The 24,358-nt window shown below is 46.1% G+C and overlaps 1 protein-coding gene across 5 annotated transcripts; it reads right to left on the bottom strand.

Annotated features, from left to right (window-relative positions):
• Positions 1-12,881: 12,881 nt before the first annotated feature.
• On the bottom strand, positions 12,882-23,807 carry LOC115529317 (uncharacterized). 5 transcript variants are annotated; one of them, XM_030337942.1, is made up of 8 exons: positions 23,681-23,807; positions 23,072-23,161; positions 22,268-22,564; positions 21,455-21,730; positions 14,987-15,112; positions 14,585-14,640; positions 14,387-14,467; positions 12,882-13,919 (listed from the first exon to the last, which is right to left on the bottom strand). In XM_030337942.1, the coding sequence occupies exons 2-8, from the start codon at positions 23,127-23,129 to the stop codon at positions 13,857-13,859; spliced, it is 957 nt and encodes a 318-aa protein (XP_030193802.1). In that variant the 5' UTR covers positions 23,130-23,161; positions 23,681-23,807; the 3' UTR covers positions 12,882-13,856. The 5 variants fall into 5 exon arrangements, 3 of the variants coding, with proteins under 3 accessions (XP_030193802.1, XP_030193803.1, XP_030193804.1); XR_003973507.1 differs by lacking the exon at positions 23,681-23,807 and having other exon boundaries at positions 15,033-15,112; positions 23,072-23,213; XR_003973508.1 differs by lacking the exon at positions 23,681-23,807 and having other exon boundaries at positions 15,033-15,109; positions 23,072-23,213.
• Between the last annotated feature and the right edge of the window lie 551 nt (positions 23,808-24,358).

Genomic DNA, 24,358 nt, shown 5'->3' with positions numbered 1-24,358 from the left:
GTGTGTGTGTGTGTGTGTGGTTTGGTGAGTGTGTGTTAAAGCCCAGTTCAGACCAAAGATTCACCTTGCAACGGCTTGCAACGAGACGGTTTTAGAACGTCGCAGGGGCGGTGTGAACGGGTCGTTGCAAGCCGTTGCAAGGCGTTGCAAGGTGTCGCAAGGCGTTGCATGAGTCGCCAGAGATTGAACATGTCAAATCGCAAGGTCCAGTTTTAGAACGCGGCGATTTAACTATTCCTCTTCAGCCAATCACAGCACAGAACAACTTGTACGTCACGGCCTTACTCCGTCCCGGTACCGTACTGTCGTATTTTGTTGATGTATTTGCACTTTAAATCTTGCTGAATTCTACGACGAATAATTGTGTCCAAATACAGATATGAGGACGACAAATGACCTGAAAACACTTGGTTGGGGTTTGACTAATTTTCCCCGCATTTACAGTGTGGTCGCAGATTTCGACGGTCTGCTGTCATGAATTGTGACCCATCGGGAATTGCGACCTGCTGCTTGTGGACTCTGTGATGATCGCAGACATGAATAATTGTGTGCGCATACAGATATGAGGACGACAAATGACCGGAAAATGCAATGTATCCAACAACGGGTAATCTAAACTAACTGTAAGCTCCAGCTATTTACTCCAATGCAGATGTAGTGGAGAATGACAAGACATAGTAACTCTAGCCTACTCTCAAGTAAAATAAAAATAAAACTAATTGCAAACCTAACTAATCTAACCTAACCTACGCAAATAATGCTGTTGCGGCTCTCAGCATGTGCCAGAGCGTTCAGTTACTATGGAAACCACCTAGCGTCGCAGCCCGTTGCAGCGCGTTGCAGCCAGTGTGAACTGCCCAGTTTTTGAACGTCGCAGCCCGTCTCGTTGCAAGGCGTTGCAAGGCGTTGCAAGGCGTTGCAAGGTGAATCTTTGGTCTGAACTGGGCAGGCGCGTCGTTAGCAATTGAAAACATCCGGGGCTTTAGCCCGGGGGGGAGCACCGTCCTGACTCCTGCTGCTACGGTATCTTAATTAATTAAATAATTAATTAATTAATGTATCGATTAATTAATTAAGGGCGCCCCCAACACATAGGTCGCCTATGCCGAGCGCCAGGGCAAAAATAAGACATTAGAATAGCTATAGATATAGCCTGCGTGCACCTACCCGATGTCAAGAAGCCATCGCTGCTCCGACGGACCTTTCTCCCCCAGCCAGGCAACGGCAAGTAAGTAGTGGTCTGCTTTTATGTTTCATTTTTAAGTTATTACTTGTTGTCAGTGTAGGTTTAATGTTACAGATAAAAACATGCTTTATATTTAGTCAGCATTTCAGAGTTCTAATGTTTTCCCGGAATATGCATTCCTAAACTGTTCACGTCAAGTTCTCTTTAAGATCGCATGAGATGATATGTGCTATCGCACGACCTGTAACCAGGAAGTAAACACTCGCTTGCATGAAATGATATGCGCTATCGCGCGACGTGTAACCAGGATGTAGATTTAAATAATGAAAAAATGATCTTCCCAGACTGTTTCTGTTACTTGCTTATGCTGTATGCACGTTGTTTAAGAAGCTTATCTCCATATAAATCTGAGCTGTACATGAATCTGTTAATGAAGTCTCATTTCGACTCCTTCCTCCACTTCACTATTCATGTTCTTTTGCTTGCAGTTAACTACAGCCGCCCTTCCTGGGTAACGCCACCACCAATCCCTGGTCATCCATTGAAGCCATCTCTCTCACTCTGCACAGTCACACTGTTGCCGCTTCATTCTCATTGTCTCATAATCTCATTATTATGGCTGCTGTGGATGCTTTAAAAAATAAACATTTTTCTCTTAGGTAAAATCAAACCAGTGGGATGTTAGATTGAAAACCTCCAAAGCAATGTATTAAAAATTGAAAGACAGTCCTATATGAAGTTTCTTTTTTGGGGAATTTCAAAATGAGGTACCAGAATGGATTGTCAACCCACTGTTTCTCAACCCTCTCCGATATTACTATGAGTAGTATTGCATGCATACAGTACTCACATCAGCGTCACAGTAAGCCTATAGAGGCTGCAACCATTTGCTTCTCAAAAGATTGTAGTGTTTTAGAATGAACAACCACTAGAGAGACAAGACAAGACTAATTTTGATTGACAAGTTGGCTAGATTTATATATGTAGGCCTATTTATATTATTTTTTTATTTATAAGAATGAAAGAAATTGTGTAATGAAAGAATAAAACGATGCATTTTTGTTTGAATAACATCTTGCTCCCGCGGCCAGTGCCAGCGCCGGCATTGCAAGGGGAGGGATATTACGTACATTTGCAGGAGGCGGGATAAGTGCGGCCGCTGTCACTCAGGTTTGTTTTGGTTTGACGCAGACAGCATGGAGGCAGAACGGACCGCAGAAGTCAACGCGATCGTCTTCAATGTTGCTGCAACGATGCAGCATATATTCAGAAGAGCAGCCAGTACTTACGTGTATGAAAGCAGCTATATATATGTATATATATACAATTTATTTATTTTTTTTTATTTTTATTTTTTTACGGCTGAGATCCGGGGCTGATCCCAAAAGATCCGGGGCTATAGCCCCGAATGCCCAGGTCTAATGACGCGCCTGGGAGGCGGGACACCTCCCCAAACCCACCCCTTAGCTAAATCATTTCCTAGAACAACAGACACTCCCTCTACAGGCATCTCTGATTTCAGTGCTATTGCCACTTCTCCTTTTACCAGCTCATGTTCATGTTCGATTCTGTGTAAGGGAGCCGGCCAAAACGGCAAATCTTAAGATTTCAACTACACAGACATCATGAACGTCACTGACATCTTGGATCAAAACACTCCTCCCCAAACTTGACTCCTCAGAAAAATCCAACACAGAGTCGAGAATGAAGGATGCTGAACCCCGGTGTCACGCAAAATCTTTACAGGTACTTTCTGTGACCTACCCACCAATGAGACAAAACCTTCCCTGATGAACTCACTGTAATCAGGCGGAACCATATCTGCCCACAGCAAGTTAGAACCTTCCGAGACGCCAGGAAATTCGACAACTACAGGAAGACTTGGCACAGCAGACGCCATCATGGCCGGTTTTTCAGGACACATGTTCTCTGCATCTAGGCCCAGTGCCCCCTGTCCTCCACCAACCGGAACTGCCAGGGCATGAGGTCTACTAATAGCCCCAGATAAACCCTTCCCAACGTTTCTTCTACTTTTCAGCACAGGACAGTTACATTTCCAATGTCCCTTCCCCAAGCAATAGTTGCATGTGGAGTTAAATTCACCCTTGCTGGGACTAACTTGTTCATATTGTGGGTTAGGAGCAGAGAATCCAAAGTTCTCACTAGGGAACTTCGCAAGGTATGGAGCTAAAGACTAGAACTTCCCCCGCTGCGCCCACGGGACTCAGATGGAACTTTGGTCACAAAGTGACCAATGGAACACAAACTCATCTGCCCACCTGGCCGCTTCAAGGGCGGTTTTTGGTTTACGCTCATTGAGATGATTTACAATGCGCTCATGTGTGATATTCTTGAACTGTTCTAGTAACAACACTTCACACAAGTCATCGAGAGTCTTAACCCTTTCTGCCTCACGCCAACGTTTAAAGTGGCTTACCATCTCCCTCGTTACCTCCACATATGTCTGCGTCTCAGTTTTTCTCCAATTCCTGAAGCGCAATCGATAGGCTTCAGCACACAGCTCATAAGACAGGAGTATGGCATCCTTTACCTTTGTATACACTTTCCTCTCTACAGGATCAAGTGCTAAGTAGGCCTCTTGAGCCTTGGGCGGAAGCACACTCTGAATCAGTGCAGTGCGGTCTGTAACTGTCCAACTTCTCTCCTCTGACAGACTTTCAAATAATGAGAAAAATACATCAGGATCCCTCTCATTCGATTTCTGCATCAGTTGGACCATATCACCCAAGCTGTCCCTAGACCTTCCATCAAAAGCTACGTCAGCATTAGGTCTCGCCTGGCGCAACCTCTCTAGCTCAAGACCCCCCTCCTGCATCTGCGTCTGCATGGCTAACAGTTCCTTTTGCTCTGCAAAGGATAGACCCGTACCCACTGAGACAAATCCAGCCCCTGCCCCTTTGACGGGTGAACCACATGGGCTAGATGTTTCGTCATCTTCTAACACGCCCTGGTCAATTAACCCCATGTGTAATGCAGCAAACACCTCCTTTTTCTTAGACCGACCCTGAATAACATCGGGGGTAAGGTTATAATGTGTGACGACCCGCCACAATTCTTCAGCTTTCAATCCTTTAAGTAACTCGACTGATGGACTGGCCACAAACTCCTTAAAAAGATCCATCCTACTGTAAGCCAATCAACACATCAACGGTCCACAATTGCCTAATCAGTTGTACCAATAACCTGTTACCAGCTATAATGCCTCGACTCAGAATGGTGAGTAGCGTGATATATCACCATAAAGCACAGGAGGGGTAACCATCAGAGCTGCCCCGTATCTAACTGGAAGTACAAGTCCCCATCTAGCTACCAACTAGTCTTTGGTGTGCCCTCATGCAATTTGGTTGCTAGCAACCCCAGCGTGTTCGACACACCCAAAAACAACAAACAAAACGAAAAAAAATAAAAAAAGGGAGAAAAGCGATAAGCGCTCTACTCCTACTCAGGGGTTCACTTAGCTCAGGGATGCCAGGGTGACGGCCCGCGGGCCGTATCCGGCCCGACTGTATGTCACATCCGGCCCGCGGGTGATAAGGGGAGAATATATGTATTTTTAAAATTTTTATAAAAAAAAAAAAAATTAAATACTTTTTTTTTTTTTTTTTTTTGGGAATCCGTCAGTTGGTATGTTACTGCTGCTGGTCTGTTACGATTCAATAACTTTTCATCCCCCATTCTCCCTTCCATTTCGAAACGTGTTTAGAAAACACGCTTGTTTCATTAAAATTGATTAATTTATTAAGGCCGCCACCAGGGGGCGCCCCCAACACTTTTGCCGCCCTAGGCGATCGCCTAGTTCACCTATGCAAGCCTTCAATAAATAAAATACAATTTATTAACAGTTTACACTTGTGTTATTTATCATTTATAAATGTAGGCTACTATTACATAGGCCTGCTTTAGGCTATGTAATTGTAGGCCTCATTGTGAGGCTATTCTGGGGCCAATGCAATTTATTTTCGATCGGTAGGCCTTCAAGCATAATTTAAAATAGCCTACCTATCCATGTGTTGAGTCAGTCTTTGGCCTTTTCAGGCCTTTTCAGTCCGATAGTGTAATCCGGCCCCCTGAGATCTCACTTCAAAAAAATCTGGCCCCCTGACCAATTTCACCCTGGCATCCCTGACTTAGCTCGTATCTAACCCCACTCGCAGTGACGTTTAACAGAACAATCCCATGCCACTCACCGACCAGCCAAGGATCATGACCGGTAACCAGGTCACCAGAAAGGAAGGAAACTGCCACCAATCCTTCCCACAAGCTCTCCCTTGCTGCAAGCCGCAAGCCAAACAAATCAATTAGTAATGCAAACAAACAGGCCAACTCAATAACCCAAATTCAAACAAAACAAAAGATCAAAACTACCAATTACCCAAATATGCAACCAAGCAAAACAATTAACGAAATACTCAAACACTGCGAGTCTCCCAACAATATCACTCTCAAACTAACTTTACAGGCTTTGGTAAGATATGAAAAAAAACCTTACCAAAACCATCCCAGATGAGCCCCCAATTTGTTATGACCGCGGACCGGTGCAGTAAGAATGTGCCACAAGATGGTTTGGCAACAGCAGCTGATGACACCCAGGCAGCGAGAGAGACCGAAAGGCTGGGGCCACGTTTATACGTGGCAGGGTATTTATAGAAACAAATATTTCCCCCCCTCCGTTTTCAAAAATAACATTGTGCACACAATATCGTTTTCAAAAAAGTTGTTGTTTACATCAAAACGCATAAATACGCCGTAGAGTGCAATTAAAGCCATGCAAGCCAATCAGAATCCGCAGAATCAACAACAACGAATAACGTAAGTTACGGATGTAACTATGGATCTGTGAGACCGAGGGATGACCGTCACTACGGTCTAAAAAGGAATGAGTACATCGTTCTGCCTATCACCGAAACCATATGTCAAAAAACGTCATGCCCATGACCTCCGGAAGCAGAACCTCCTGCGCTTGTAAATAGCATGGATTGCTACCGGTTCGTCCTCCTACCTTGATCGCCTCAGGATGTTCTGAGCGACAGAAGATAGTGACGGTCATCCCTCGGTCTCACAGATCCATAGTTACATCCGTAACTTACGATCTGTATCGACCTCACTCTGACCGTCACTACGGTCTAAAAAGGGATGACTAATACCAAAATGGTCGCGAGGAACGTATTGCTAAAATTGTTAAAAATTAACTTAAAAACCTCGCTCGGTCATGGACATGAGGGCGGCATTGCCGACCGAAGCCGGGCGAGTTACATCCACCCTATAAAATCTTGTGAACGTGCATGGCGTAGACCATAAAGCCGCTGCACAGATGTCATCAGCTGGCACTCCCCTAAGGGCCGCCCAGGATGTTGACATACTCCTGGTTGAATGAGCCCTTAAACCAGGCGGAACTTGCATCCCGCTCGCTTTGTAGGCATGGGAAATAACGTCTACCAGCCAATGGGACAGCCTCTGCTTTGAAAGAGGTAAACCCCTCTTTGCTACCCCGTAGCAGACGAAAAGTTGGGAGTGTGCTCCCCTTAGCGGCTGTGTATGGGTCAGGTAAGCTCTCAAGGCCCTCACTGGGCACAAAGTGAGCAACCTCTCCTGCTCTGCCTGTGAGGCAGAGGCGGGCTGAAACGCATCCACCTCCAAAACCTGATTAATGGACTGCCTATTAACAACCTTTGGCAGGAAGGCTGGATTTGGCCACAGTGACACACTGGTGCCACCTTCCCTCCACCTAAGGCAATCGTCACTGACAGAGAGGGCACACAGCTCCCCAACCCGTCTTGCAGAGCAGAGGGCTAAAAGGAATGCTGTTTTCAATGACAAAGAGCGTAGATCGGCATCCGCAATGGGCTCGTACGGAGCTCCAGTGAGTGATGCTAAAACCATCGGGAGGTCCCAGCCTGGTGCCCGTAGGGTACGGGCTGGGCGCAAACGGCGTGCTCCCTTCAAGAACTGGCCCACCAAGGGATGCCTCCCGAGAGGCCCGTTGTTCGTGCCCTGGTGGAAAGCAGAAATGGCAGAAGCGTAGACTTTCACCGTACTGACCGCCTTGCCTTGGTCCAACTGGGACTGCAAAAAACGCAGCACGTGAGGCACAGGGCAAGCCGCTGCTGGCTCAATATCCATACTCTGGCACCAGTCTGAGAAAATTCTCCACCTGAGCGCATAGCTGGCTCTAGTTGATGGAGCCCTAGCGTTGTTGAGTGTCTCCTGAACAGACGCATCTAAACGCTCAGTGACGGGCTCTGTACTGGCCAAACCCAAAGGCGCAGGGCGACCGGGTTTGGATGCCATATCTGCCCACCTGCTTGTGCCAGCAGGTCTGCCCTGCTCGGCAATTGCCATGGCTGACCCTGCAGTAGCTGGAGCAGATCTGCAAACCAGGGTCTCGCTGGCCAACGTGGGGCAACCAACAGGACTATGTGTTGGCCCTCCTTGATCCTCTGCAGAACCTGAGGGATGAGAGGGATCGGAGGAAAAGCGTACAACAAGCCTGTCGGCCACTCTTGTGATAGAGCATCCAGGCCCAAACTGCCCCCCTGCCCCCTGAGAGAGTACCACTCTGGGCAGTGGGTTGTTTCCGCTGACGCAAACAGATCCACTTGCGCAACCTCGTAACGCATCCAGATCTGTTCTACAACGTCTGTGTGCAGTCTCCACTCTCCCGGGAGTGGTCCCGTCCTGGAGAGCATGTCGGCCGCACTGTTTGCTACGCCCGGAATGTGCACAGCCCTTACTGAGGCAAGTCGAGGCCATGCCCATGTTAGTAGTTCCTCCGCCACCTGGAGGCATCTCCGGGACTTTGTCCCCCCCTGGTGATTGACGTGATACACCGCTAAGGTGTTGTCCGATCTCACCAGAACGTGGTTGCGCTGTATCGCTGGCAGGAATCGCTGAAGGGCGAGGTGAATGGCCTTCAATTCGAGGACATTTATATGCTCCGATGTCCACGGAGGTTGCCAAATGCCCCTTGCCGAACGTCCTTCCCAGACAGCCCCCCACCCTGTTAGGGATGCATCTGTCGAGATGACCTGTCTCCTGTGTGGAAGACCCCCCAGGGGGACACCTCTGAGCAGGAACTCCCTGTTCCTCCAAGGACGCAGGGCCCAAATGCAAGCTCGAGAAACACACAGCTTGACCTGCCTGTCGTCTCTTGGGTGGAGTTGGAAAGCATTGAACCAGCACTGGAAGGGCCGAGACCTAAGCAGACCTAGTGGAACCACTACAGCTGCTGCAGCCATCAAGCCCAGCAGTCTCTGGACTCTGTTGGCGGTAACCAGCTTGCCCAGCCGAAAATGCCTCAGGGTCTCGATCAAGCTGTCCGCTCTCCGACCAGTGAGAGACGCTTTCATACTGGCTGAATCTAAGTGAATCCCCAGGAACACTGCCTGTTGACGGGGCTGCACATTGCTCTTCTTCCAGTTGACTGTAAATCCCAAGAACTGGATGTGGGCCAGCAATGTATTGGTGTCGCGCACTACCTGCTCTCGAGAGGGGGCGCAAATAAGCCAGTCGTCCAGGTACGGGAGTATCTTCAACCCCCGTGCCTGTAGTGGGGCTAGTGCGGCGGAGACCACTCGGCTGAAAACTCTTGGGGCCAGTGAGAGGCCGAAGGGGAGGACCTGGAACTGCAACGCCCTGCCCTGGAAAGCAAACCGGAGGTATGGCCTGTGTTCCGGGCAGATTGGGACATGGAAATAGGCGTCCTTTAAGTCCAGAGACGTAAACCACCCTCCCTGCTGAATTGACCTTATCACCACTGCGGTGTGGACCATTTTGAATGGCAACACCTTGAGGTACTGATTCAGGGGCCTTAGATCGAGGACAGGCCGCTGACCGCCGTCCTTTTTGGGCACAATAAAGTATTTGGAATAAAACCCAACTTGCTGTGCGCTGAGTGGTACCTCTGCTATGGCACCTTTTAAAAGTAGCTCCTGGACCTCCTTGTCGAGCACTGACTTTAAAATTGGGTCTTTTACAGGCGTTACCTTGACCCCTAAAAAAGCCGGGGGCCGCCGTCGAAATTGTAGCCGGTACCCACGGGCTACTGTTGCCACAACCCAGGGGTCTGGCACAATCCCCTCCCAGGAGATCCGAGACAACTGGGAAGGGCATCCGACAGGCAGCCCCTGACCGCTATGCAGCACCGCCGCGGCGGCCTGCGTACTTGCCCCTACTTGGTCTCTGTCCCCGTCTCCCTCTAGATTGAGGATCTCGGGCTGGACCTTGGTTTGCCGCCTGAACAGGCCGGTCCCGAAAGTTACCAGCTGTCCGTGAAGGCCAGCTGGGCCGCTGTTGCCTGGGCCTACCCCTTGGTGCTTGGTTAGCGGCTAGCCCTGTTCTAATACATACGCGCTGGACCGCCTCCCTAGACGCTACAGCACGTTCAGTGCGGTCCAACACCGTCTGGGTCTCCGGATGAAAAACATGCCCAGGTGTCACAGGGAGGTTGAGCAGCTCCGTCCTGATGGCCTCTGGCAGAGAGGTCTTCGCAAGCCACACCTGCCGACGGCACAACACTGCAGCCGCCATCGAATCTCCCACGTCACGTGTAAGCTGGGCGTGAGCCGATAGGGCAGCTTCCACCAGGCCCATGGCATCTCCGTCAGCCGGGTCTAGCGTCCTACGCAGAGCCGCCAGTGTCATAGCTAGAGCGTTGCCTGTGCGGGCTGCTCGTGCCGATGCATTAAAGGAGCGAGTGACCAGACGATCCGTCTTTGCACACTCCTTACGTGGGCAACTTGGGTTGGAGGACACCCGGGCAGGGCCCAGCGGTGTCAAGGAGGCAATTAACGCCTCCACTGGTGGCATGTCCCCAAGCCCTGTTTCAGCTGGGTAAACAGTCATTGCCAGCTGACGACAGCCTGCATTAAACTGGGGCCGCTTCGAGGCCCTGCCCCAACTGGACGTGAGCATCCTGGTGTAGTCCCCTGCCACAGGAATAGAAGGTGGGGGGCTAGTGTGCGAGACGCCATCCCAAACACCCCCCTGAGGGACTGGGTCCGGTGTGGGGGGCTGGAGGCCCAGGATGTTAGCGGCGCTCAGCACCCTGGACATCAGAGAGCTAACAGGCGTCTCCCCCACCCCTGTGGACTCATCTCTAGAGTCCGTACGTGGTTCACCACCGCGGCCAGCTCCACCTGTTGTGTCCTCCGTGGCCTGTGATGCCAGGAGAGATAACACATCATTGGCCTCGTCCTCTTGCTCATCCTGACTGTCAGGCCTGCGTAAGGGTAAACCCTGCTGGCCTGATGGTAGGGATGGCGGGCCTCTCTGCTCCTCCAGCCTGCCTAGCCTTTCTGTTAGTGCTTGGAGGGCTGCGAGGATTTGACGCGACTCGGTGCTACCGCCCCCTGCTGCCTCAGCCGGGGCGGGGCGCTTCGCCGGCCTGGGGGTCTCTTCTTTGTCAGACCTACGGGGAGACTCATACTGCTGATCTTCTGAATGTCTGCGTGTGTGCTTATGCCCACGCTTACGGGATCGGGGCGACGGAAGGGGTGAGCGTCGCCTCTCCGCCCTGCCCCCCTGCGCGTGACCACGCACCTGGTTGGCACGGCGAAGTCGCTCCCCCCTGGACAGGTCAACTGCTGCACTGCAGGGGTTGCCTACGTCCTCCAGCACGTGGACGGCCCCCAGGCAATCAGGGCACTCCCTGTGCCCATCGTCAGCGCTCATCGCCGCGCTGCAGATTCTGCAGTGGTGTGGGGCCATTCTGGCAAACTGCACTTCCCCCAACACCGAATAACCAGAGGGCTCTGGTAGCCGGCACGGGCGCGCGAACACACCTGACCCAGCTCACACTTGCCCCAGCGGCTGCGGACAGCGGCTATAGGGCGCTGTTGGATTAAGCACTTCTACCGACGCAAAGTCAGGAATACACCTTGGTGGCCGGCAAGGGCGCGCGGACGCACCTGACCCGGCTCACACTCCCCCCAGCGGCTGCGGACGGCGGCTATAGGGTGCTGTTTGATTAAGCACTTCTACTGACGCAAAGTCAGGAGTGACCACCCAGGTGAAGACAGTAATTGGCTGAATAATGACAATGCACACTAATTGGTAATTCAGAAAGCATACACTAATTCAGTACACCAAAATCATAAATAATTATTTATTTTAAATAAGAATCTCCACTCTACCTGGCTATTTAATAAATGGCAGTAGAGGAGCTAACCACAAATCAAAAGTATATGACACGATATTGTGCCTGCAATAATACAAATTATAGTGGCTCACGCCAGCGCACGGATGCACCAGCTGGCTTAATGGAAAGATTTAAATAAGGGAGACTTCACTCTGGGAATTTAACTCAAACAATATACTACCGGCAACAAACAATCTGCCCGTAGTGCAAGGTGGCCGGCAGGCACGCACGAATGCGTCGCAAAGGCTCGCCTTGTGTCTGGTCACAAACAGCAACTAAAAAGCGCAGCGGTGGCCCGCACCAGTGCGCGGACGCAACCTAGCGGGCTCACACAAACCGCACAGCTGCGGACAGCTGGCTAGGGTGCGCTAGTGCTCTACCAAACAAACGAAAAAGACAATTTATAGTCCAACGTTAAGTGATCTGTACGTTTAACGCAAGAGAGTTAACTACACAGTCCACACACTGATCAACAGGGACACAAAGGCGCCTGTACCCGTGGGTTACGATCTTGTGGCTGCGTGCTATGGCTCTGAAAAATAGATCAACGTCTTACCTGGTCCGGTGAGGCGATCAATGTAAAGAGGACGAACCGGTAGCAATCCATGCTATTTACAAGCGCAGGAGGTTCTGCTTCCGGAGGTCATGGGCATGACGTTTTTTGACATATGGTTTCGGTGATAGGCAGAACGATGTACTCATTCCTTTTTAGACCGTAGTGACGGTCAGAGTGAGGTCGATACAGATCACGAGCGTCTTCCTGTAACAAACAAACTGTAAACATAGGGCGCTCATATGACGTTAAGCATTTCCTGGCGCATAATGTGACGCTTCAGAACCTAAAACCTTGTTTCCCCCCGTTGACACGACAACACATAACCGGCGTTTTCAGAAATCTCCACTTTGGCCGGAGTTTTTAGAAATGATCGTTTTCTGTGACAAAAACTGCGTTTTCGTGTAAATGAGAGGCCAAACCGCGTGGAAATATCTGCGTTTTCCTTTCGTGTAAACGGGGCCTGGATGTCTACCTCCTTTTATAGGCCAATCAGGTCAATCAGGTGCACCTGACCAATTTCCAGATCACTCTGAGTTAAAATAGACTTTTGGTAGGTAACCCTTCAAATAGGGCACCACTTCCCTCACAGAGAATATAATCTCTGTAAACAAATGTATTCACATGAAGATTGTGATACTGGAAGCGTTCTGGTCTCGGTTTATAGTCTGAGTAATCTTAACCAATCAAGTTTGAGCATGCTGTGGTTGCATGCAGATAAACTGTCCGTGTGACGAGCAACAATCCCGGGTCCCATCGGCAAGCGCTGACGACAGTTGCGCTTTTTTCTTTGCCTTGATATCGTTCTATATAGACTAGTCGAGATAACGATGTTAACGTCACTAAAAGAGACGTCATCATTTATGTTGAGCTAGTTATGATGCATCTTAAATTCAGAGGTTTCAAACTAGCTAGTTACAAGTTCAAGTGCAAAGTTCAGTGTGAACTTTGCACTTGAACTTGGGAGCAGGCTTACCAGAGACTGGTGCGAGAGGCTGAAGATTTATTGATAAACTCTTACAAGTCATTTATTGACATCAGAGGGTGTCCAAACAGGTATGATGGTGACATCAGCCTAGCGGTTAGCGGTGTGTTCTAAATGACACATCCCTTTTTCTTTGTTTTTCAGGTAAAGGAGGCCGGTCAAGTGGACGAGCTGGTCAGAGATCCTGGGTTTTGGTTGGCCGAGACGGGTTCTTGATTTGATTACATTTTCAAAATAGTGTGGATTTGTGTGACCTTTATATCATGGATCTTTTTTTCATCTCTTTGAAACCTAATGTTAAAAAATATTTGTTTCTTATCTCACAATTTATTCCAGCAACTTCCATTTGGCTGCAAATGGTTCAACAAGCTTAAAGGCATACAGAGATATCTGTAAGTGGGTGGGCCTTTGCCTTTACCCAGATTCAGACATGTTGCATAATTCCAAATTCTTCACTGTGTATCCAGAATGGGAGTGTGCGGGAGGCATTCGATTTAAGCCATTTTCCCTCACATGAAGAGGAGCTAGGCTACTGTATCTCTGCAAGTCAATGAAAGATGCTAACGCCACATTATGCACAGAAGATGATGAATTTGGAATTAAACCAAGTCTGAATCTGGGAGAAACAGGCAATGTCATGAATAAAGTTGTATAAAGTCAACTTGATGCTTGAAATGCTGACGCATTTAGGCAATTTAAGCATGTTTGTCAGCAGGTATATTTGATAGTTTGAATGCTCCCAAATTTTATTTGTGGGTGATATTTCCCAAATGCTAATCTTATCAACAATCTGTATATAGACACTAGAGAATAGTTAGAAAAGACTTTTTTAAACAGTACACACACACAGATGACCAACAAACAAATCTTAAGCATTTGGTTTTAGGATGCTGCAATCTCATTTGGGTTTGTATATTTGGACGTCTTCTTCTCCAGGAACCACCTTGAGCCAGCAGCAGCTCTGGGGGTCTTCTTGTTAGGAGGGAGGGTCCATAAGGCGGCTTTGCTGAACAGTGTAATAGATGGTGTTTCCATTGCTCTGTTGGGGAGAGAAGAGGTCAAGCTACTTGTTTCAATTAATCTGCAACGAACGCAGTATAGGGCTTCTAAAACGATTTAATTCAAAGCCAAGTTGGAAAATATGGTGGTAAATTATATGGAGGACTCAATGCAATTTCTAATTTCAGAATGAGACATTTTTTAAATGCAATCCTTAATATATATGCATTGATCTGTACAAAATATTCCTTATTTTACATATTTAGTAGTAGCTTTTTTTTTCTAAATAAACATATCTTCCTGTGTGCTCCCTGGATATGTGTACCACTATGCACGCTTTGCCTTTTCTCAAGACTGGATTCTCCACGAGTGGTGACTAGTTCAATTACTTTAGCATCGGTCCTTTAAGGAAACCCTGAAAGTATTACATGACTTTACAAGCCATTTCACTACAGTTATCGCTATCACAAGGACCTTGTTCTCAAGAACAAAAGTGTGTTTTCTCACCTCCTGCTGTGGGGGCTTAGCTTCAACGTTTTGGATCAGTTCATAGAGTGGTCCCAGACTCAGCTCATCCTTTGACGTGGTCTTGAAATCAAACACAAACGGTCACACACATTAGAGAAACGTAATTCTGTTAAAACATCCCTTAATGTCCGTAGAGAATAGGCCCCATGTATCCGTGAACAAATCTGCCACGCTTACCGCTTTCCGTTCAACATTTTCAATGCTGTCGTACACGGTGTCCATAACTTCTGGTGCTGCAGAATAGAGTACAACATTTTTATCCGTTTGGACATACATGGTTAGTAGCAAGTCTAAAATATAAGCACGAATTGAATAAATTAGCCTTAAAATAATTTAAATATATAGAAATATCCCTAAAATCTGTTAAATTCAAGGGGCACTTTCGAAGGTTTCCCTTTCGTCTGTATGTGTTTTCCAATTTAACGACACCCTCTTGCACTGAGAAAGAGACCCTAATAAACATGAACAGATTATAATATTGACAAGAGGATCAAATAACCAAATCAAACTTAATTAAACATATCTTTATTTTCCCATTTATTTATGTTTTCTTCCAATTTTCCGGATAACATGTCCCACCTGCATTTCTCCTACGAAAACCACAGACGAAAACCAAAACCAGTACCAGGACCAGTACTCCCAGCCCAGTTGAGATGTAGATCCAGATCTTTGGAATTGGAGTGCTCTGATCTGTGCGGCCAACTGCTGTATTCATGAGAAATAGGTTATTTATCACCAGCACCGATTATCCACATCTCTCGTCACTAAAAATAAGAAAAGATAATTTGTTCTACATTTGTACTTGGATTCCTATTGACTTTTTAGCACTAAAATACATCCCTAAGTCTGACCTCAGTGATCCCATAGCTGGCGGAATAACTAGATGTTAAATAACTTGAGTGTCTTATTGTAATATTCACTGATATTAATGATACTAATTTGTACCAAAGTTCAGTTCAATTCCAGTTTTATACATTTTTAATTTTTTCTCTTTAATGTGAAAGTATTCATATCCTATTTGGACAGGATACATCACGTATAAAGTGTCCTTGGACACCTTTCATGTTTAAAATAATAATTAGTAATTAATAATACAAATTATAAACTGCAAATATTCACTGTACTGAATTACTTTTTTGTTTATAAGAATCAGTAATGGTGCTGTTGAATGTATACGGCAATTTCTAAACCTGATTTTGATTAGTGTATGTTAAATTTAACTAATTTATTATTTATTATTTAACAATGTAACAATCATTTTATTTTCCTTAGTTTTATTTTAAGACACCAAAACAATACATTTTCTATACGTTTTTTAAATTCAGGCACCGCACTATCCATCCATAATCTTCCCAAAATGCTTGGTATAAGAATTTTCCCATTTATTCTATCAGGACCTCTATTCTTGACTTCTCTTGACTGCATCTTCTAGACTCCATGTGACCCTTTGTTAAAGGTTGGGTAGGTGATTTGCGAAACGCCAGCAGATTTTGAAAATACACAACTCAAATGGTCCTACCCCCTCTCCTTCAACGCTGACTCTGACTCCACCCATTCCAAGTACCTGGACGCGCAATCATGCACGAGCGCGAACAGAGATGCGCGAGAGCGAGCCAGGCTAGCGTAGGTTTTCGTTTAACAACATGGCACTACATTCAGCTGTAAGTTGCACCCAGTACCGCGGGAAGTAGGAGTGCTGGGGGTGCTGCAACACCCCCTGTCCGAGGCCCTGTCTTATCACAGAAAACGATCATTTCTAAAAACTCCGGCCAAAGTGGAGATTTCTGAAAACGCCGGTTATGTGTTGTCGTGTCAACGGGGAGAAACGGGATTTTAGGTTCTGAAGCGTCACATTATGCACCAGGAAATGCTTAACGTCATGTGAGCGCCCGCTGTACCGTATTGGTCCGAATATAAACACAAACCCCATTGTAAGACGACCTATATTTGGAAAAAAGATTTGAAGACCAGATCCGTTTTTTATGAATAAATAAATTGTATTCATTGAAATAATATACGAAAATAAAAAGGCATCGAATAAAACACTGCATTGCCACTAAACAGTAGTGCAAATAGGCCGTACTGATGTGTACACCAAAGACTATCCCTGACACTCCTCTGCCCCGCTGTGTTCGCTCTGGCTGTGGTCGCTCCGAACTGTTTCGGCCCGTGGCAAAGCGAGTCATCCTCGCTGCTGTCCAAGGCATTTTGAGACGCAGCATTTATTTAATGCTCATATGACCTAGTGCTGAAAAAAGGTTATATGAAAAAGTGTGAGGGTAGCGGTGGTGCGCTAAACTTGTTCTGTGAGCAGCTGGATGTGAACGATCGATTTTCAACTGTCCGCGCATGCACTGATGTAATTGAGCTGCGCTGCTATACATCTTTTTTTATCAATGTAACGAGTTGCGAGTCTAGTGCAGAGTTTTTTTTTTTCCAAGCACCCCCTGCTGAGAATACGTTCTCGCTGCAATGGTTGGACCAGATGTTATAAACATTAAACGGTCACATAAATCATTACTATTTTTAGAAAATGTATGTTTGTTTCATATAATTGTATTGGAAGTCCTGGTTTTCACTAGGGTTGCCGCGGTGTGGACATTTTCACACCGAGTAATACACTCGTCTCCACACCGGTATTACCGAGTATAAACTTTGAAACTAGGTCAACCGCCACACAAGCATCGGTTTTTAGACCCTTCTCGTCCTTCAGTTGCCGCCAACGTTCGAAAGCAGCGCCTAGGATTATTCTTGATTTCAGTTTTTCTCTTTCAGCGTTTTTATTATCAATTACTCTCTGAAAAAGAGTTTTCCTTCTCTTTGCTGGTGGTGGTGGTGGTGGTGGGGATGGTGGCGTCTTGTCTGCCATGGAAATTGTCTTCTACTGCTAGGTCCAAATGTGGATTAACTAGTTCCAGTAGCTACCGCAGGATAACAACAAACAGGAGCTTGCTCTGGGTCACGAGCTCTGGGTCACGAGTACTGCACGAAGGGGTCGCGCGCGGGGCGCGGGGGAGGGGGAGTGCAGTACGACCGTTTGATTGACGTACTTACTGTCCAATGCAACTCGGTGGCAATGGAAATGATTGGCTGGAGTTTTTCGAGCCCTGCCCGTTCCACAGATGATTGACTTGTTTAATTTTCATGTCAGTACTTCTAACTCAGTGGCTGTAAGCGGGTTATGATAAGGATTTCAAGTAATTTTGCAAAAAATGGCCAAAAAAGCAAATCACCTATACAACCTTTAAATAGGTGTACAGGTCCAGCTCACTGATTGGTTGCACTCAACTCTAATGTAACACTAAGGGCCCTATTTTAACGGTCTGAAACGCGAGAAGCGCCAAGCTCAAGTAGCTTTGTGGGCGGTTCTACGGCGATGTCGCTAGTTTACCGGCGCGAAAAATGACTCTCACGCCCAGGGCAAATCTAAAAAGGGCTGGTCTGAAGTAGCCTAATTACCCGTAGATGTGGTTTGGGCACAACGTGCAACAAAACAATGAGAGTGCCAGCTCCCATCCCCTTTAAGAGCCATGAGCGCATTTGAATCTGACGAGTTGATATTTTGACAGCGGTTCTGCAGTCTCCGATGAGGCAGATGCACATGAATTTAAAACTGTAAATGGCTCAGTTTGTGGCCAAATAATATGGCCTAATTCACACATGGAATAAGGTTTTCTTCCACAACTTCAGAAATACTGAGAAACAAAGAAAACGTATACGATATAACAAATGATATTATGCATGTGTCCCCCCGTTAATTGCCATGGACTGTATTATGCGTTACGTGTTTAGTTTGCATGTGTTTAAACAGATGGACGCACACAGGCGCGACATAGTATTAGGCTACTGATTAACAGACCACTATTTCGGGAGCACTAAACTATGTTGTCTCACTTTCAAGGACCAATACATTTTTATAAATCTTCTGATGCAAAAAAATCTTGTTGGTCTGATGCAAAAAAAAGGGTGCTAATTTTCAGTAAAAAACCAAAAGATGGCATTATTTTATCAGCTGAGGGCGTTTTCATTGCCATAAAAACGTGAGCTAATCAACAAGTAGGCCTACAACATGTTCTAGAACAGTGATTCTCAATCATTTTCTGTCATTCCCCCCCTAGGCGCCCTCCCTGATTTGAAATTGTCTACTATTGAGAACCTGCTAATATTTATTTAGATTAATAAAATTAGCGGAGATAACGTCTGAAACTACTTAAAACTATTTCCAACTTCAATGTATTAACTCAATTTGTAACATTTAAACAAGACTGCTAAGTCTGTGTGAATCTCAAAACAGAGAAACAAGAGAAAATGATTCACTGGGGTTTGCATTTAATTTAAAATATTTTTAAACAGTAAACATTGGTCACTTGTCAGCTTCATCATCTTATTCCCTTTCAAAAAAAATAATATATGTTCATCTTTCAAGCATTAATAAAGACACCAAGTCCCTCTGTCATGACTCTGTAAGATCAAAATTATTGTAAAACATCTGACCCCCTATTATGTTTATTTAAAGGTCCCATAACATGAAAATCTCACTTTATGAGGTTTTCTAACATAAATATGAGTTCCCCTAGCCTGCCTATGGTCCCCCAATGGCTAAAACTTGCGTTTGGTGTAAAACGAGCACTAGCTGTTCTGCTCGCCTTTGAAAAAACAGAGGCTCAAGTGCGCTGATTTGGAATGTCTGTATTCATGACGTCACCAAGAATCTCAGCTCCTCCCCTTACTCTGCCTGGCCCGCCCAGAGACGTTGGCCCGCCAATGAGACTCGACCGTGTGTGTGTGTGTGTGTGTGTGTGTGTGTGTGTGTGTGTGTGTGTGTGTGTGTGTGTGTGTGTGTGTGTGTGTGTGAATACACACACTGTAACGCAAGTGTTTCTTGTCGGTTCTTTGACGTGTCTTGTATTTCCACAACGAGACTCGTATTGTGGGTTATCTGAGCCATGGTTGAGAAGGAATTGGGGGAAAGGAACTTTGGCTTTGACCCGCTGAAGTGCATGAACTGCGACATGCCGCCGGTTGCCGCGAGGCACCATCGCCCGGCAGCGGGCAGCCGGCAGCAGGCAGCGCGCGGTTCAGTCGACTTCAGGTTGATGTGAAAGTGGAAGAACCAGAGACGTCGCAGAACCCGACAAAGTCGTTTGTGATTCATAATATCGTCTGGAGGCGCACACAGCTTTTGGCCGTGATAATATGTATTAAATGATATAGATTTCTATGTATTATATGATATAGATTTCTATGTATCATATGATATTATTTAGATATAGAGATCCAGGACTGTAACGCAAGTGTTGTACACTTCCTTGTTATTTGGATAACCGTTCTGCTGTTGGTGTGATGGCGCATAACACGTCGGACTCTCGTCTCTGATATTTCTACAACGAGACTCGTATTGGGGGTTATCTCAGCCAAGGTTGAGAATGAATTGGGGGGAAGTAACTTTGGCTTTGACTCCCTCAAGAAAATGAACCACGACATGGAGGAGAAAGGGATTGTTGGCGGCGAATGTCTCCCGCTTGAGACCCGCTGAGGGACCACCGCCGGAGGCGGAGGTGCCTAAGCGCTGCCCGGCAACGATCCCTTTCTCCTCCTTGTCGCAGTTCAGTATACTTCACATTGATGAGGACGTTGAAGAACCAGGATTTCGGAGAACCCAACGCGGTCGTTTGAGATTCATAATATCGGCTCACACAGCTATGGCCGTGATAATATATATTATATGATATAGATATCTATGTAGGCTATATGATAATATTTAGATATAGAGCTCCAGGACTCCCGTGTGTTCTAAAACATTTACAGAACACGGCTAAAGGCTGTGCGCCTCGCCATTGCGATACATCCACTGTAAACAGAGCGCATGGTACCGTGGCTGCAAGCTGCTCAGGGCCACACCCCCACCCTCCTCCTTGACCCGCCTCGCTCCTCCTCATTTGCATCATAGCTACAGACACCAAAACAGCGCATTTGGGGGAAGCTCAATGTGTGACTGGCTCGGAGTGGATGTAACTCAGCACCACGGCTGAATTTCGGGAACGTCTTTAAATACTGTGTTAGTTGCCCACTAATACCTATATTAAAGAATACATAAAATAGCATGTCATGGGACCTTTAAAATAAAATCAGTAACTTATTAAAATAAATAAATAAATAAGACACTAAGTCCCGTCTGCTTCTCGCGGCCCCCCGACACCTTTTATCAGCTGAGGGCGTTTTTCATGAGTCTCATAGTAATAGAACATGTGGTACTTGTAAATTGGCTCAGCTGATAAAATAATGCCAGCGTTTTTTTTCAACTGAATATTAGCACCCATGTCAACTTTTTCTGCTCCTTGCACCTTATCACGTTATCATGCTATGCAGCATTACAAGCCTCTGCCGACTAATCCATAAGGCAATTCAAGAGGAGGCATAGATAGAATCGCCTTGTGGTCAACTATCTTTTAATACATATGACAGATTATGTCAAGGTTTTAAAATGAATATTATTATTATTACCTGGTCATTTTATTACACAGCTGGAAATCGTGGATTTTCTGATAAAGACTAGCTAGCTAGCCTTTTTGACAGACTATAACTAAAAACTATGTTAGGTGCGCTCGTGCTGCATTTTTGGTTTTGTCAAACAGGAGTCTCCAAATCAGAGGTTAGAGATTCCTGCAGGAAGGTTGCGCTCGATTTCACTAGCCCATTTGAGCCTGTAGTGTACAACATCCATTCTCTCATTGCTTGTGTAAAAAGAAAGAGGTTGAATATGAGATTTGAGGACGAAACGATGGGGTGGGCTAAAGCAAGTTTTGGGTGGGCTTGAGCCCACCCAAAAGAGGTCTAGCTTCGCCACTGCTTCAGACCATCCTTTTTTAGATATGCGCCGGGCGCAAGAATAATTTTTTGCGTCGGTAAAATAGCGACATCGCCATAGAACCGCCCACAAAGCTTCTTGCGCTTGGCGCTTCTCACTTGTGTTTCAGACCGTTAAAATAGGGCCCTAACAGTAATTCCAAAACAGAATACTACCGATAATATCCGCTCCACACGTACCTCCATCCTGCGTGCTGTTGCGGCAGTCCACCTGTACCGATGCAGATTTCTCACTGACGGGATTGGAAGCGGTGCACTTGCCAGTGTCCTCGCCCTCTGTGGTGACGTATCTGAATGTAGCACCCGTGTTGGTTTCATTCCCGATGGTCCAGGTGTAGTTGACGCTGTTCCCGCTTTCAGAATGCAAGGCGGTGCACTTAAGCCAAATTTCACATTTGCTGGCATCAGGATCCCAGGTGGAATTTATTTCCCGTGCGTCGATGCGAGTTATGGCCTCTGTTACAGAGAGAGACATTTTAGACTCTGTAAATTAATGGGTTAAAGCTGGTTAATAGAAATCACAGAATAAATACTTGGATATGAAATGACATGGTTAACTTGTGACCTCATTCCCTGTTCCATAGTGAATACTATATAGTGCACTATTAATGCAACCCGTGAAGTGGAACTCACACACTTATCACACAATCTATTGCTGGTTTGGCGATTTTCCGCCATTTTGAGGTCCCGTGAGAGATTTGGTAAAGTAAAGTCCCAAATAAACGTAAATATCCCATAACCTAGGCTGATCAAAATTGGACAACTGAGATGCATCATGGGATATAGTGCAGAATAAAGTGTGCAGTTGTTCACTTTCCTGGTGCATAATTGGTATAAAGGGAACCACATTTTACACAAAAAACTGACATGCCATGGTGCCATGGTGACTCCCCCGCCATTTCCTCTTCCAGCGATTCTTCTCCATTTGTTTAGTCATTTTATATCACAATGCATAACTTTCTTATAAATCTGCCCCACTGGTTTGTACTTTACCATAGACTCTCAGGTTGAAGAAGACGGTTGGAAGTTGGTTATTTTCCATTGATGAGAAAAATCCAAATGTCCCAGAGTCTTGCTGAGTTACACCAGAGAGGATTAAATTATAAGTTGTGTCGTTCGTGACAATTCTTTCTTTGAATCGGGACGGTTTGACTTGGAGATCTTGAACAATTTTATCCCCTTCGTATTTCCAATATGATTCGGTGATCCCTGCTGTTGAGCATGATGGAATCTCCACCTTGTCTCCAACTTTCACATCGATTCGCTTCGGACATGTTGGACTATTGGCACCTAAGACAACAAAGCAAAGCAGAAAATGAGCAAGCCTTCAATGTCCACCGTTATGAGAGGGCTGACACTAGGGTTCATGGTTGTGTTCACATTACAAGCCTAAATTCATAACGCTGCCTAGTATTCAACTGTTCACATTGCATTTTCCAGAGAGAATATATGTGTCCCCAGGCCCTTCGCGAGAAGGCAAGCAAACCAAGCAGTTGCTTGGGTCCCCGAGCTGGCCTGGGGCCCCAAGACAACGACTAGTTATGAATAAAATGCAACGACAAACTGTGTGAGCACCCCTTTGATAGTCAATGCAGTAAAGTGCAATGCACTGTTATCGGGATCCCCCTGGAGGGGGCCCCTCTCAGTCACTGACAGCAGCCAGCCAGCCAGGTTTGTGATCTCTGCTGTGATCTCTGCTGCGAAAATATAGCAGGCCTACAATACAAAACTATAACGCACAGTTTTTTAAAAGACACCTAAGATCAATAAGATTGAAGTTGAGGAAAGAAGACGTACCACAGAGCCAGACGCTGAGCAGGAGTGTGGCGGTGATGAGGCAGGGGACGGGGGCCATGGGGAGGTATGCACCATGAGCCGTCGGTGGGGCTGAGTAAGACCAAGCACCCAGCGACACACACACGTATTCAGCCAACAAGAGGAAGAGAGAGATGACCAAGGGAGACAGGAAGTTAGAGAGAGCGAGAGACTAATCAGAAACACGCACACAAATGGTGGCTGCAAGGTTTATGCACAACATTAGCATTGAGCACTTATACAACTCAGCTTTTTACATATATCTATGAAATACTGTTATATCATAAGAATATGCCTCTTATTCCCTATTCTTTATCTGATTCAATTCTCGATGCATCATCGTTTTTTTTTCACTTAAGACTTAATTAGTCTCCATTTAAAAGATTATCTTATACATTAAGCAGATGTTCAGAATTCCATTACACAATCTAGTTATATCAAGTAAGATAAACGGTTTCATTGTAATATTAAACCTGCACTGTTTAAATGTTCTAATGCAGCTATTTGTCCATTCAGAAATATCTGAACTAGAGAGTTCCTCAGGGGTTAGCCAGCAGGCCAGCCTCCCTGGCCCGTGGGTGACCATCCTACCGATCAGTCAGCCGTTGGTCTTCCAAAGCATTTTACCAAAATGGAAAAGTGTCCAGTCAATGTTAGGGCAAAATAGTTTAATTTCATGACGAGGAATGAGCACTGCAGTCTGCTGAATTAAAGAGAACTCCATCCAAGTAAAGTGGAGCACTCTGAGGAGCAATCAAAGCGGTTTTATGCTGAAATAGACTGAATAAGCAGGTTAAAAGTTCAGAAATCTGCACAAAAAGCTTTTCTCAGTGGAGATAGCGGCGTTTTGTTTTTTTTTGTTTCTGTGTGTGGTAAGGGATTAAAACCCTACGCATGCATGTATCTGGGGTGGAGTGCATCATTGAAAGAGGAAGTGAAACGAGGTCAGTGAGAATGAATCCCACTGGGTATTATTAGGAAACTCTGCAGACACCATGGAGTGCACAATGAGCGAATGCATATCTCGATGTTCACGTTGCATGGTATTTGTCGATGTTACGTGGTATAAGAGTATTATAAAAAAGTTGATATACTGGCATACAGAGTTACAGAATCAGGGACATGAGTATATGTAAAACTGTTTGTAGCCACCTTCTTAAAATGCACCCTTTTTGCCTATCAGTTATGTGTTTAGAGCTCCTCAGGACACACACAGACTTCCAGACAGACACACTTCCAGACTCACTCAACCCCCCCCCCCCACCCCAC

This window comes from Gadus morhua, chromosome 17 (assembly GCF_902167405.1).
Source record: "Gadus morhua chromosome 17, gadMor3.0, whole genome shotgun sequence".
Classification (NCBI taxonomy): domain Eukaryota; kingdom Metazoa; phylum Chordata; class Actinopteri; order Gadiformes; family Gadidae; genus Gadus; species Gadus morhua.
Note: the sequence above shows the minus strand (reverse complement) of the source record. Positions and strands in the feature narration are given on the sequence as shown.